Raw genomic sequence first — 16,241 nt, forward strand, 5'->3', positions numbered from 1 at the left:
CAGGTTCCATTAGTGAAGATTCCAATCACTGAAACCAGACAGAATTGTTTAAAAATGCCCTCTCTGTGACCCTGCTCCTCTGAAGGTCAAGTGTACTATCACTCCCTGTAACCAAGGAAGCAGAATCGACGTGTTCCTGCTGTTTTGCCAGCTGCTGAAGCAGTTTGTCTAATAATACGATTAATTTCATCTGGAGAAGATGTACCCAGGTTACAAAGCTTTCTCCCCTGTTTCTATTCCTCAGTCCCCAAACCTGCTACCTCTCCATAAGGCAGAAAAAGAGAATTCTATGAGAAAAGAGTTTGCCCAGCTCTTGAATTATTTGCAAATCAGTAAGTGGAAAAGGAAAACCACCATGTTCCCTGTGGAGCATCTTTATCTTTACAGTTCATTAAGCTAATGTATTTAAAGGAACATGGGCCTTTCTAAATTCCTATGTGCCCCTCACATATGTAGTAATGTAATCAGTCTTATTACATATAAGACTTAACATATTAAATACATGATGCATGTGAGAAAGTTATGATTCATTATTTTAATTCCCTGACAAAACATTTGGATCAGACTACAGTGAAATCTGGCAAATTAAGGCAACACCACACTATTAATAATAGAACATTTTGAAATATCTGCAAGGAGGAATTTTTTTTGCCCTCATAATATCGACTACACTTTGAGGGGGAAAGGGAGAGCTGAACTCTTTGAAAAGTTTTATGACAATGAATTTCATTACAGTGAATTTCCATTACACAAGCTTATGTAACAACTACATGACTTAGCTGATTTTAAGTAACACAAATATTTTATTTCAACTTCAAGGACTCCTAACCTGAGTATTGAAATGAGCTCACTGTTAAAATTAGGCCCTTTTCACAACAGTGAGGAAATACTGAAGATACAATTTATGTACTGTGTAACATTACTAATTTGGAAAGGTTAAAAATTATAGGCAACATCTATAGAATAATTTCTCCTAACTCATTATAGGTGCATATTTGCAGCACAGACCCAACAGCAATATTTAGCCAACAAACCTATGTCCAGATTCAGAAAGGTATTTAAATACATGCCTAAATTTATGCATGCAAGTAGTCCTATTGAAGTCAATTGTACTACTCATGTGCTTAAAGTTTGATGCATACTTAAATACCATGTTGAACTGGGCCTTAACGTGTCTACCCTGCTAAGGAAAGTGTTGTTTAGATAGGTTTATGATGTCTGACTGGCAGATGCCTTTCAACTGTAGGTCACCAGCTGGAATCCAACCCAGCTCCACAGGGAAAAAAAATACTTATCTCACTGAGGAATAGCTTTAGATTACTGTCTTTAAAATACCATTCTGGATCTTTGTAAAAAAAGTCAGAAATGTCAAATGCATGGGTACCACTCTTCAGCACCAGGGACAAAGTGCCCTCATAGCAGGATGCCAGCTGTGCAACCAAGTCTAACTGTGTTCAGATCACAATTGTAGTCCCATCTTTAGGATAAACCTGCCTTCCCCTCTCAACAACTTCCTTCATAAACTTAACACAGAAAAAACTTGAAACTTCTTGGAAACTGTGAATTCTTTACATAACTATGTTTGTCTTTTGCATTCCTAGCTGACAAGTGCCTAAAAAATACAATAGAAAGGTTATAGTAACAAAAGTATGTAATTTACTACATTAAAGGCTTATTGAGCACAACTTAGAAATATTTTTCTAAGCAGAATTAATCAGTATATTGGTTTTCTTTTTGATATACAGCTACAATAGCAAGCCATGTGTGATTTTTATATGACATGATAATATGTCAGCTCTAGCCTCTGTAGAGAGAACTTAGATAAACAGCAGACTCAGCCTCAAACTAACAAACATGCCTGGATATGGCAATTATTCTTCCTTTCCTGACAAATGAAAGGAGGATGAGATTTAAAGTGTCATGGTTTGGGAATATGAGAAATACTCCTACAATCTATTGTCCACAACAAACATATATATATTATACAGGACTTATTTGAATACAGACAAGCAGTAAATGTGTTCAAAACATAAATAATGTTTCGAATACCTCAAACATTTACCTTAATTTTTCATACGTAATACCCAAGATTACTGTTTCACATTCAGTATTATTTAAATTTACCAAGTCACCTTTGTCATTTAAATCTAGGCTGCACAATGCACTATTAAAACCTACAAATAAGGAATAATCCTACACTGGTATGATGATGGACTAAATTATGTAACCTCCCCTCCCCCATTTCAACATTTGAGTCCATCAACTGAATTCATTGGGTACATAAGAATGGCCATTCTGGGTCAGACTAATGGTCCATCTAGCCCAGTATATTGTCTTCCGACAGTGGCCGATGCCAGGTGCTTCAGAGGAAATGAATAGAACCGGCAACCATCGAATGACCTATCCTCCTGTCCTCCACTCCCAGCTTCTGGCAAACAGAGTCTAGGGACACTCAGAGCATGGTGTTCCATTCCTGACCATTCTAGCTAATAGCCATTGATAAACCTATCCTCCATTAACTTATCTAGTTCTTTATTAAACCCTGTTATTGTTTTGGCCTTCACAACATGCCTTGGCAACAATTTCCACAGGTAGACTGTGTGTTGTGTGAAGAAGTATTTTCTTTTGTTTGTTTTAAACCTGCTGCCTATTAATTTCATTGGGTGACCCCTAATTCTTGTGTTATGTGAATAAGTAAATAATATTTCCTTATTCACTTTCTCCACAGCAGTCAAGATTTTATAGATCTCTATCGTATCCCCTCTTAGTCATCTCTTTTCCAAGCTGAAAAGTCCCAGTCTTTGTAATCTCTCTTCATATGGATGCTGTTCCATACCCCTAATCATTTTTGTTGCCCTTCTCTGTAACTTTTCCATTCTAATGTATCCTTTTGGAGATGGGGCGAACAAATCTGCATGCAGTATACACACTGTAAAATACTAAAGAAAGGATTTTTATCTTTCTCCCCGTGTCCCCTCCCCACTTTACATACTAGGAACGTCCATATAAGGTAATCATAACTAGAATGTGGAACTAAAACTGACTGCTTTAAATATCTGAAAACTGCTAGAAAAACCAGTCAGCCACAAAAGGACTAGTTACTTGTATTCAAATTGGCATAAACAGAAACCTAGATTGTCCAAACTCATTTCATGACTGTTACATCCTTTGAAACTAACAAGATTTCTTCATAGCTGCAGTTGCATACCTAGTTCATATGCTAATTCACCAATGTGACTTTCCCATGATTTTATGTACATGTACCTATATAGAGATATATTTAGATATATATTTATCTCAGTTTGCAATTGTGAATGAAGGTTCATTTTCCAAAGTTATAACTCTACACATTTATACACTGAACCTTCAATCCTTTTTTTCAATAGTTTATTACCAGTCAGGTCATTGCAAAGGCAAACAACTACATTGATTATGAGAACATTATTTGAGAAATATGTTGACAGAATAAATCAATAGTCAATACAATTAATTGATTTTTGAGTTCATACTTTTTCATAGAAATCTCTACAAATATTTTTATTGATGCCACTTAGCGTTTCTGATTTAAGGAGAAGAGCATTTGCTTTATAAGCATCACTAAAGATCAAAAGTATTTGTATTTCTTAAATACAGTGATCAATCTCTCTTAATTTGTCATAATCTGGGTATAAGCAATGTTAGTGCAAAAGAGATTCTTATAAAAGTTAAAGTAGGAAATAATTACAGCAAACCCAGACAATATTGTACCCAACTGTTCCACAGGAATTTAAAATATTTTACAAACTTACTCTCACAAAATTTACAGCTTACAGTAAATATTTAATTTGAACAGTTATAAAGTTCTGTATTCAAAAACATTACTTCTTAAATTAGATCTTAGATTTTACAGTTTGGCAGGTAAGCAGGCAACGGAGGAGCTAATGCTATCCTGAACTCCCTCTACTGTGATGCAGAAGGACAGCTAGTGAGCAGTTGGAACAGGATAAGGGACAATATCAGCAACTGTTCATAGTGCTCCTTTCTCACATCAGAGCTGGTCCTGAGGCTTCAGGGAAAGAGGTGGGAGGCAGTGCCCTCTGCCTCCGGTCCAGAGTGACAGGCCTGATTCAAACACTTCAGTTTAAAAATTGCAGGACACAGTTCAGAAAACACACTTCCACACAAATTTTCTTCCTAACAGACTTGCTCTCAAGAGCTGAAGTTGAAGCCTGAAGTGGCCCCTCAGCTACAAATTGGACACTACTAGTGTATAGCATACTCAGAGTACAAAATAAAACCTTGAGAAAAGTAGTGTTAGTAGTTTATACACGAAGGATAAAATATGAATGACATTTTGCAAAAGCTGCTCAAAATGTGAAACAACTGCTGACATTTCCTTTCTTGGGCATAGCTGTTCTCTGTACTCCAAGCTGATGAATTCTGAGTAAAACCAACTGAATAACAGCTCAAGGTGTAAGTAATGACATAAAGTGTCATCCCATCTCATCCAGCTGGAAGTAGAAAGTTGGAGAAATGGAACAAGCAATAATAAGCTCTAAAGAAAGAAAAGAAAAAAGATAAGCAGTGAACTCTGAACTACTCAGTAGATGAAACCATCATAGGAGCTGCTTTAGAAAATCATTCTTAAAACAAGAACTGATTCCATGTTTTTCACTTATTCTGAGTATACAAAATACAAGAGGTATTGGGGTGTTGTGTCATTAATGGCCATGTTGGAGCAATAATTCAGAGAGACAATAAAACCTGAAAAATTACTGCACAGGATTGGAAAACACAGCACTGCTGACTCTCTACTTACAGGACAATCTAATGTTTGCTGCTTGACATCTTGGTCCCCAGTAAACTCACGTGCAACATAGGCAGCAATCAGTTTGAAGAATTACTGTATATATAACTAAACATGCCAGTATTTGCATTAAATTATCTTGTTCATAACTGACCACTTAAAATTCATGTTTTAGGATTCAGTATATGATTAATGGCTATATTTCCCTTCCCCCAATTCAATTTTCCTTGATGAAATATCTGGCTTATGAAGAAACCTCTCATTTTTTAAGGCCAATGCCAAATTTTTACACTACCCCAAACCAATTAATCATTTCCCTTCTTGCCAAGAAACTACTATGAATACAAATACACAGATCTAATATATTTCAAAAAGATTAGTCATTTATTAAACTGGACTAAAAATGTATCTGACTGAGAAGGACACATAGCAGTAAGCCAATCATTTATAACAAAGATGGCTCAAGATTTAAAAGCAACATTGTCTATTTAAGAATTAACAGATGTTGTGACCATGCTGTTTTTTTATAAATATTTTTCCATGAACAAAAATATCATGGTGTTATGCATTAGACAAGCATATAATTTAAGGAGGGATTGAATAGTGTAAAGAGAGGAAGCCCTAGTTACCCACCGGCCAGGAAGAAATCACAGAGCTTCACATGCTCTTGGGAAGGACCGAGCTCTCCAGTGGCAAGATACAACCATCACATTATGTTACCACGGTGCATTTCCTGCACGAGGAATTATAAATGTCACATATTTTATGTGCCTTAGATGTGATTATAGCATCACCGTTCATACCAAAATAGTTAAGTGTTTGCCTGTCTTTCCATTACAAATTCTTTTTTGGGGGCTCTTCTAGGACTAGTTTGTAAAAATTAATTCTGGGCTGAAACTTGCTATACAAACACCTGAAAGAGCAAAATAAAACAAAAAAAAATTCTATTTGTCAGTTTCTAAGGTGAAATTTTAGTTTGTTCTTTAAACAGTCCTTAAAAGTGATTCGACTGTACTTTGTAGCCCTTAGTCCAGATTTTGACTTAATCACTGTTGCCATAAAATATATTTTTAAAAGAACAAATTAATATTTCTTTGTAGAACAAAGTTATTGGATATAAAAATGCATTTGCAAATCCTTTTCTGAAAGTATTTTTGCCAGTGGATTTACCTCAGATATGCAGCTCTCACATTAGCCCACCAAACTGAGTATCTTCAAGGTGTAATTACAGTTCACTGGGTCAGAGATCTATGAACTAAAATCTCTAACATGGCCTTGACTATGGAGATGTCACGGACTACTGAGTACAGATAATCTACAAAATCCCTTAATTATGTAATTATATGATAGGCTGTAGTAACTCTCAAGAATATTAAGCCAAGCAAAAAACCCACAAACCCTATACAGTTAAGGACCTGATTAAAATTAGCAAACTAAAATAAATATATAGGTTATCTTCTATTTTCATGATAAAGTGCATTTTCAGTGCTGAGAAGCTGATTTAGACATTTTAGCCTTCAGCTGTCCAAGTTATGGCAAACATAAGTAAGGCCATTAATTAATGTTATCTTAAAACTGTTTTTGTGCTTTTATACATGTATACTTGGGACAAAAATCCAAACTATGATTCACAAGATTCTCTCTACTGCATGTTCACCATATTCACTATAGTAGTATACATGGTACTTGAAACATTGTTCAAGATTTAAATGGCATATCAACGAAAGAGTAGAAACCCTTATTTATTAAACTATGTCACTTAAACACATTGGTTTTCTCATATCTTTTATTTCAAATTATGAGAATTATAAAATAGGCAAAAGAACCACATTTCCATGTAGGTCACGGGTGAATTTTCTTGTTTTACACATCTAATATGGAATCCACTAGAATGAAGTAAGGTGACTGAAACAAATATTGGCTACATTTCTTACATGTTCTCATGTAAAATAATTGCTGTTCTATAATTACCTTCTGCTTCATTTCTGATCAGTTGTAAACAACGGAAAACACTGATATATTTTTCCTTTCAAAATCAAGTATGCCAGCTACTGTAGTATCATCTGCCACTCACCTCAGCCACCTGCTGTGTCTCCACTATCTGCTGAGCCAGCACCTCCATATTGGTTGCCATGGTGAAGCAAGATCATTAGAGAACCTGTTTGGAAAGATGCCAGCAACTTCCATCAGGCAAAGAAAATGAGACTTTTTGTCACTGTTATTAATTAAAATTAAATCTGTGGTGCAGCTTTATATGAATTTACACCACTGCCAAATACATCTGACAAATAAGAAAGCAGTGCACATATTCACTGCAAATATGGGAATACTGTTTTCAAGACACAGATATTCTAAAATTATAAGCAAAAAATATAATTTTACTTTTATAATTTTAATTTTATAAAATATTTGTACTCCACCATTTAAAAACTGGCAATTAAGAGATCTCTATTTTGAAAATGAGATAGGGCAAATTTGAACTTCAACTATTGGTCCAATTTGTGGAATTCACAGTTCTTAAAAAAGCTTTAATTAATTCCTAGTTTGTGAGGTGAAGAAAAAAATACACTTAAATGAAAAGCCTCTATGTCTTGCTGTGCTGGGCAAGGAGGTGGCTACCAGAGGAAGGTATTTGAGCACATTCTTATTGAACTCTTTTGCCAGACTACCATTATCACCTGTGTTTTTGTCATAATCCTGCATTGGCAGGGAAATGGCCTAGAATATCTAATGTATCTTTTCAATCTTTAACTTCTATGTTATATTTTACAATGATACTATGATACCATTATAACTGTGAGAAGGAAACTCTGGTGAATGTAACTGCAAGTTAATTCTCTGACAAACTCACAAATAAAAACAAGATGTAAAACAAAAAGAAGGGATTAATCACCAGAAGACAAGCACGTCCAGAAAAATTTAAAACTATGGTCCTTAATATGGTTTTGTTTCTCCATTCCTATTTTAAATTAAGAAGTCTTTTGTGCCCTCTCTGAAGACTTAACAGTTGAAATAATCTATTTTAAAATGATTATACTAAAAACTTTGCATGATCAGCCCTAGAAAGTTAAGTATCAGCAAAAGCCAATGATGGCCATTGGCCAATGTTCTGGCAAAATGTAGTGCTTGATAATGCTAAGATAATCAACTCCTCTCTTTCTTGCAATAGCCATATTAAACAGACTCTCTACTTGTCTGTAATCATTTTTAGTCCCAATTTGCTACTAAAATGGTTGCGAACCCTAACCTAAATAACCATTCAAAAGGTCAAAATATTCACCTTGAGCTTTAAAGCTTTGCACATCGATTCTGAAGAAATTGGAGGAATGGCAAATGAATATTTAAGGAGGAAGAAAAATGTTCCAGTTTTCCAGTAATATTTTGTACCATGTCTTCACAGACAATCACTGCACATCTTAGTCAAGCATGAAATTGACTAGGAGTAGTAAAAATCCCTGGTAGAGCATGGAAGCTAGGAATGTGAAAATAAACATTTCTGATTTTTCATCTTAAGTCATTTTTAGAGAAAGTCATGACCTTAATTTCAGTGGACTCTTCCTGGTTATTATATCAGTTTAATTGCTCAAACTAGATGCCAGACTCTATGTGGAAAAGTGGTGACAAGTCAATTACTATCCCAACAGAAGATACCACTAGAACTTATTGTAACTGCATGTCTGTATTTACATTATGAATTATAAATTGTTGCTGCATCATTTTATTGTAGCATTATTATGAGTTAGGTTGTTAAATAAAATGCTGAATTATATACCAGTGGAGCTTGCTAATATGATAGGCATACAATGTTATGATGTAAATAGATGGCGGGATTGGGGCAGGGATTTAAATAACTTTCTGATGAAAAGAGAAACAGACCTCTTAAACATACCAAATTATAACTGGTTATTTTAATACTGTATTTACAGTGTATGAAAAAGTCTAGTAGCCAAAGGAAAATGTATTGATTGCATGAGGGCACTGGGACCTGCTGATACTATGAAATAGATGACAGTTGTTTGCAACAGTAGCAGCTGAATATTGTGCAGCAGTAAGCTTAGAAAAGAACAAATTATGTTCAGCACCGTTTTGGCTAGCCATTGTTAAACGCTGGTGAGCAGTGTCTACCAATGATTAGCTGAAACAGCTGAATAAAGTTTGTCCTTTTCAACACATTCCAAGTGAAACTGTGGACTCATTAAAGTCTATGGGAGCTTTGCAACTGACTTCAGTGGGGCCATGATTTCATAGTTCATCTTTAAATGGTCTCCTCCTCTTTACCAGTGATTTGTAGGAGTATAGTCATTTCAGTGTTCAGAGCTTTATCTGTGCATCTCCTGTTAAGCATTAAATGAAACTGCACAGCTGAAGTCCTGCTCATCAAGAATTAACTCTTTACATTTTAGGATTTGGGGTCCACCTTCTCCTGTTCCTGTGAATTTTTGAATTCACCCCCACAGTGTTGTATATTATTTATATTGCAGTAGTGCTAAAAAGCCTAACACAGGTTGGGCCCCATTATGCTATGCACTGTACAATAAATATCATAAAGCCACTATATAAATCCATGGTACACCCATAACATGAATACTGCATGCAGTTCTGGTCATCCCAGCTCAAAAAAAATAAATTAGAATTCACTTATTCCTTACTCACATTCTCCACACTATTTGTGATTTAATAGACCTCTATTATATCCCGCTTTAGTCATCTCTTTTCTAAGCTGAACAGTTCCAGTCTTTTTAATCTCTCCTCACATGGAACCTGTTCCATACTCCCTAATCATTTTTGTTGCCCTTCTCTGTACTCTTTCCAATTTTAATATACTTTTTTTGAGAGGGGGTGACCAGAACTGCATGCAGTATTCAAGATATAACCATATCCATAACCATGGATTTATATAATGGCATTATGATATTTTCTTTCTTATTATCTATCCCAGAGGTTCTCAAACTGTGGTCTGTGGACCACCAGTGTTCTGTAAGCTCCATTCAGGTGATCTGCAGATAGTTCCCTCTAAGATGCGTGCAGACATGGCTCCACAAATTAGGTGCCTGTACCTTGGAGAAGACACACTTGTAAGGTGGGGTAGTGGCCTTGGGAAGAATAGTGGGTAGGTGGGAGGGGGAAGTGGGGTGAGACGAGGGGGTGGGGGGAATTTGAGATGTGCAGGGCTGCGGAGGCCAGAGAAAGTGGTGACTTTCCTCAGCTCCAGGGCTGCGGCTGCTGGGGAGAGACAGCCCTCCTTCCCAGCCTCAGCTCTGTGGTTGCTGTGGTGGGGGAGAGACCCCCTGCCTTCCCAGCCCCAGCTCGGGGGCTCCTGAGGTGGGGAAGAGAGGGAGAGACCCCCCTCCTTCCCAGCCCCAGTTTGGGGGCTGCCACAGCAGGGGAGAGAGGACATATCCATTGCATTAGAAAGATAAGACTACTGATACTAAAATATGAGTTGTGTGCTTTTATTTGTAGAACAAAAACGTTTATTATTAAGTTTTTTTTATGTAGTGCTTTTATCCAAAGCGCTTTACAATAGTTAGCTAACGGTACAAACAACATTTGGAAAGTTCATTAAGTGGTCCGCCGAGACCCTCAGCAATTTTCAAGTGGTCTGCGAAAAAAGAAGTTTTTTCTGGATATCCCTTTCTAATACTGTTTCTGCTTTTTTTTGCCTGTTGCTTCACATTGAGCAGATGTTTTCAGAGAACTATGACGACTCCAAGACCTCTTTCTTCAGTGATAACAGCTAATTTAGGCCCCCTCATTTTGTATGTATAGTTGGGATTATGTTTTCCAGTGTGCATTACTTTGCATTTAACATTGAATTTCATCTGCAATTTTCTTGTCCAGTCATGCAGTTTTGTGAGATCCCTTTGTAACTCTTCACACTCAAGTTGGACTCAACTATCTTGAGTAATTTTGTATCATGTGCAAATTTCATCACCTCACTGTTCACCCATTTTTCCAGATCATCTATCAATATGTTGAACAACACTGATCCCAGTACAGCTCCTTGGGGAACCCTGCTATTTACCTCTCTCCACTGTGAAATCTAACCCTTTATTCCTACCTTTTGTTTCCCATCCTTTAACCAATTATGGATCCATGAGAAGACCTTCCCTCTTACCCCATGACTGCCTACTTTGAGCAAGAGTCTTTGATGAGGGACCTTGTCAAAAGAGCTTTCTGAAAGTCCAAATATACTATATCCATGGGATAATCCTTGTCCACATGTTTGTTGACCCCTTCAAATAATTCTAATAGATTGGTGATGCATGATATCCTTTTACAAAAGCTGTGTTGACTCTTCCCCAATAAATTATGTTCATCTATGTATCTGATAACTCTGTTCTTTGTTACAATTTCAACCAATTTGCCTAGCACTGAAATTGGGCTTACTGGCCTGTAATTACTGGAGCCCTTTTAAAAAACTGGGCCCTGTTCCCAGTTTCAGCCCAAGCAGGGGAATTTTGGTGGAGGGAGGAAGGGATGTAATTTCCAAGGCCGATGGCAGTAGTAGGCCTTGCAGCAAGGAATATCAGAAAGGAGTGTTATGAGGTATAAGCAATCCTTTCCTCAGAACAGGGAGCAAATAGGGAAAGAATGTGAATCTCCCTTCTGAGAGAGGGAGATAGAGACTAGAGTCTCCAGTTGAAGGACCTGGGAAAGCGTGGGATGGATTTTTGAAAAAGGAGGTGAGACTGAAGGAGGGCTCAGACTCAGAGAAAGATTGGGTGAGGTGTTGTTATGCTTTGACAGGGGAGAAGACTGATAGATTCATGGAAAATTGTGATCCAAGGAAGAGTCTAGATGAAGGTTTTGGACTTTTATTATCCTGAAGGGGTGAAGTATTTTTGGCTTAGCCAGGGGGCTAAACTATTTTTCTAACAAGGGAGAGAAAATGGGGCCGCAACTGAAGCAATGAGATGGTAAGCAAACTATTACACTAGGGAAGATGAATATTGATAAGAGAAAGTGCTTACTCCAAGAAATATAAGTGGCTAGCTAGTCAAATTAGATTCCTCTGATTAAAACCATTGCTGATTGACAGACATAATGTTAGCACACATTCTCCAAAAAGAAGGAAAATCTGTCTTGATGGCAACCACAGCTTTTGAATGCAAATAATCTTATAAAAAAAAAAAAAAAAAAAGCAAACATATTTTCTCCTTCGTACCATCCTTCTTCACTTCCTTGGCATACATACTTTCTCAGGTGTTTATATTGTTATTGTTTCATTAGCAATGCCTGCATGCATTGGCAGGCATGCATGCAGAGTTACAGAAAAGAGAACTTTATTCAGCATGTCAGCATGATGAGTGGCCAGTATTATGTAATGAAGCTCTGGAGTTCTATGTGCAATCAGCCTGGGCCTGACTTGGATCCATGAACACCTGGTGTCATGCCAGACTAAGGCCTCCTGAAGTCTGACCCTCTTTTTCCTGTTCCACTTATCATACCGTCATCAGTAGAAAGATGGGACAGGCATCAAAATATTATCTCATTACAATAGATACAGAACATCTTAAAACATGTTTGGAATCACTGAATGTAGTGTGGATTACACTGATTTATTAGTTTTCAATACTGAGCAACTTAACTTCTCAATTTGAATGTTGAGTACAAGTGAACTACACCACTGGTTATGGTTTCTTTTGAATTAGAAAAGACAACACAATCCATTGGATAGTATATAAAATTGTTGGACTGTGACAACTGTCTTAGATAATACTAAATGAGATCAAACTTAAAAATTCTGCTTGCTGATACTGACTTCTATAAATAAATGGAAAAATTCAAGCAATTGTTAATAAATAATAATAATATTAAACACAGTCAATCTCTATGCAGGCTTTTGTTTATTATCCTATAATCTTTATTTTGACCACCCTGGATCTATATGTTAGTTGAAGATTGCAGTTTTGTTCATCTTTATCTTAACTTTCAAGGACATGATATGATTTTTCTAAGAACATTTAAAATCCATGTTTATATGTACTCCTTCCATATCAAATATTAAGTAGAGAGAGGCTTAACCCCAAGCCCTGTATCTAAACACCAGATTTGGCTAAGAGTTTCCAGCTCAAATCCTTCTCTAAAATGGACAGAATCTGAACACTAGATCTACACATTCCAAAACTAGGGGAAATTTAAATTCAGATTTCAAATCCAAAAATTCAGATTTGCATCTGGGATTGAGATTGCATCTCAGAATTATGGAGATAGAGTTTAGATCCAAGGTTTTGTTTAGGCTGATCTGTACAATTAAGTACGTCTGGAAACATGTTCCACTAGGTTGGTACGACACACATGCTACCGCTTGATATTCCATTGAAAATCTGCTGCTGACATATGCACAGTGTCTAACAGCATTTGATACAGTTAACTCAAACAAAAGTATTAAAAAGGTATTAGTTCTCATATTTGTTTTCAAAACATTAATTTAGGGAAATCTTCTGACTTGAACAGAACATTTATTAATGTTTCACTGTATTAGGTTGACCACAGCTTACAATCCTTTTAAATCAATCTGAACAACTATAAAAAGAAACTTTAAAGGTTTGTCAGAAAAAAAGAAGTTAAGAAAATAAATATATGGGTCAGGGTCTTCCATCAAAGAAAATGTCACACAAAAAGAGGATTTAAGATCCACCTGATTTGCCAGCACACTGAAGATGTTGTCATTTTCTGGCAGGCACTGAGTTTCGGTAATAGTAATAAATAAATAATATCTAGTTTTTATATAGAGCTTCTTATCAGTGAGCTCAAAGCAAAGATGGTATCATTAACCCCATTTTACAGATGGGGAAACAGAGGCACAGGGCAAGAGGTGAAGTGACTTGCCCAAGGTCACCCTGCAGGCCAATGGCAGAGCTAAGAATAGAAACCAGATCTGCTGAGATCAAGTTCAGAGACCTACCACTAGACTATACTGCCTATAGGTATGTGATCATTTGCATATACATAAATGGGTGTCTAGCAAGTACATGAGTACAAATCCCGGACTCATGTATGTGCATGGCTCGGTGAATATTTACATAGCCATATGCATGCATACAAATTGTTGTCTATCAAATGCATGAGTACCAATGCCTGACTTGTGAACACACATAGCTAGCTAAGTATTTACACAGTCATACGCATGGTACTTGCATCAAGTCATGAATACGTGAATGTGTGGTTACCTAGTTACTGAAAAGTTGCAGATTTTCAGAAATAATTGATTTTTGAATGTCAATTTTGCTGTAGCTTTCCTTTAAAAAACATCTGTAGATTATGTGCAGTTGGAAAACGGTATTTTTAAACTAGGCAGCATTATCTAGTAAACTGAACATGCATGTGAACACTAGGGACTCCTGAGTCATAATCCTGGCTCTGGCATTGTGTGACTTTGGATAAATTATTTAACATCATTAAGTCCAATTCTGGAACCCACACTTAGGACCCATCTACACGAAGACATGTGCTTGCAAGCACAGGTGTAAATCTACAGTACACTAACCTGCCACACCCTAAATTGTCATGTGGATTCTGCTACCATACACTAAAATTTCCATAGTATATTTGGAGGCACTGTATCAGTAGCACTTGTTAAATGGGATAATAATTCCTCATCTCCCTACATTGTGCTGTATTATTTTACTGGGAACCAGCTAGTCATATTTAAAATAATTTGCACGTTTACACCAAAAATGTGACCACCTGTATCAAAACTCTACCAGAAAAATGCATTTATTCAACACAAAGAAAAAAATCCTTATGGCATAAATGCTACCAAATTAATAAATGTCATTGTTGAAAGACGTAAATGTCAAAATACATTCGCTTTGGAAAATAAGAATCATAATGTGGTCAGTTGCACATGCAAATAATGACTTTGCATATGACAGAATACTTGACATAACACAAAACAAAGCCAAAAATAAGACAGGTTTTCTGTTAAAACCATACAGTATTTGTATTTCTCAGAATTGTCTTCTAGTTCTCCATTTTTTCCCCAGGCTGCTCAACTTGTACATATAAACTTACAAACCATTTCCACCAGGACATTTAATATCTTTAGCTCAGGAGAAAAAGATATTAATATGTGCTCATCACATTTTTTCAGTTCTGTAACAAAGATGAAAGAAGACCTGAATACCAGATACCCTATTCAGCAACAAATTCTCTTCAAGGCTCCATGGGCTTGTGTTTCATGGGATGCAATCTCACCCACTCACCCATTAGTTTTTTTAAAATCATATAGTGTAGATTCCTGGTGCCTTTTGTATTTTATAAAAATTCTAACAGCTAAATAAAACAAGTAATCAAGAAGCGTGTATACTGAACGAATAGGAGCTCATTCCCTACCCCTTCTATCTTCATAGTCAACCAACAGTTGTATGACACACTTCATTGTGACAGATCCACATGTGCTTTGCAAAATACCTAAGTACAACATCACTCTAATGCAGTCTCAACAGAGGTGGAAGAAGCAGCCAACTCGTCATGCAGCAAAGGACACAGGGTTGGCCAAGAACCTAGGGTAAAATTTGTTCTACCAAAAATCCACAAATCTTCAGTCTCAGAAGAAAGCAGTCACAAACTCAAACTCCAAGCGCTGAGGTGAAATACTCCATGTATTCCACTGGGTGGAAGTGAAGCTGTGTCATTTCAGGGAGGAAGGACACCTAGTCCAACAGTGCTGGGATCTACACCTGGAGGTCCCAAGAAACCTGAGGGCTTCAAACCAGACACTTAGGACACAAAGTAGCCAGGAGGACAGACCATCACGGTTCTCCTCAGGCCACGGAGCGGAGGCTGACAGCCTGTAGTGGAACACAGTTACTCCAGCAGCCCGGTACTTCGCTACTTAGGACAGGAAGGAAAGACCGGGCAGTGCAGGACCCAGGGAAGGGGCATACTTGTAAGGGAGGACCAGACCGCTGCTCTCTTCCCCTTGGTCGCGACACTCGCGCGCCCCCTAGGCCAACGCTGGGCGCCGCGCTCCCAGCCCTTCCCACGCCGCCTCCCTTGACTCGCCCCGAGCGCGCCTTCGCCTTGCGCGCAAGGAAACCACGCCTCCCTTTCCCGCGTCCTGTCCCAACCAATCGGCTCATTTTAGAGGCAAAAATGCCCAGCCCCAAAGAGCGGATTGGCGAACGGGTGTGCCAATTAGACCACTTGGCCCGCCTCCCGCCTCAGAGGAAAAACACTCGAGGGACGCGGAAAAACACAAGATGGCGGTGCTGGCTGACGGCCAAGTCCCAGGCAGAGCCGCCGCCATTAGACCCCCCCTCCCCTCCGGTGTGCGCTCTGTCGATCTCTGAAGGGCCCGGCCGCGGCTGTGGGGGAGCGGCCGGTAAGATGGCGGCGGTCCCGGCCCCGTATGCAAAGTACCCACCGCCCCCTCCCCTCCGCCCTCCCGGTGGCAAAGGTAAAAGGGTCGGGTTCAAGCCGCCGCCTCCGCCCGCTCAGACTCCAT

General features: G+C 37.9%; 1 protein-coding gene across 4 annotated transcripts in view; it reads right to left on the reverse strand.

Annotated features, from left to right (window-relative positions):
• Nucleotides 1-16,241, reverse strand: part of NR2C2 (nuclear receptor subfamily 2 group C member 2) — a 66,964-nt gene that overhangs the window by 50,185 nt on the left and 538 nt on the right. For 2 of the 4 annotated variants that reach the window (XM_074957597.1, XM_074957594.1), the window contains exon 2: nucleotides 6,861-6,944. The exons of 1 other annotated variant lie outside the window; for it this stretch is intronic. In XM_074957597.1, coding sequence (XP_074813698.1) covers nucleotides 6,861-6,920 — 60 coding nt within the window. In that variant the 5' untranslated portion in view covers nucleotides 6,921-6,944. Of the gene's footprint in view, nucleotides 1-5,419; nucleotides 5,520-6,860; nucleotides 6,945-16,241 lie in introns of those variants that run through there. One more of the 4 variants, XM_074957596.1, reaches the window with a different exon arrangement.

This window comes from Natator depressus, chromosome 7 (assembly GCF_965152275.1).
Source record: "Natator depressus isolate rNatDep1 chromosome 7, rNatDep2.hap1, whole genome shotgun sequence".
NCBI classification, from domain to species: Eukaryota; Metazoa; Chordata; order Testudines; family Cheloniidae; genus Natator; species Natator depressus.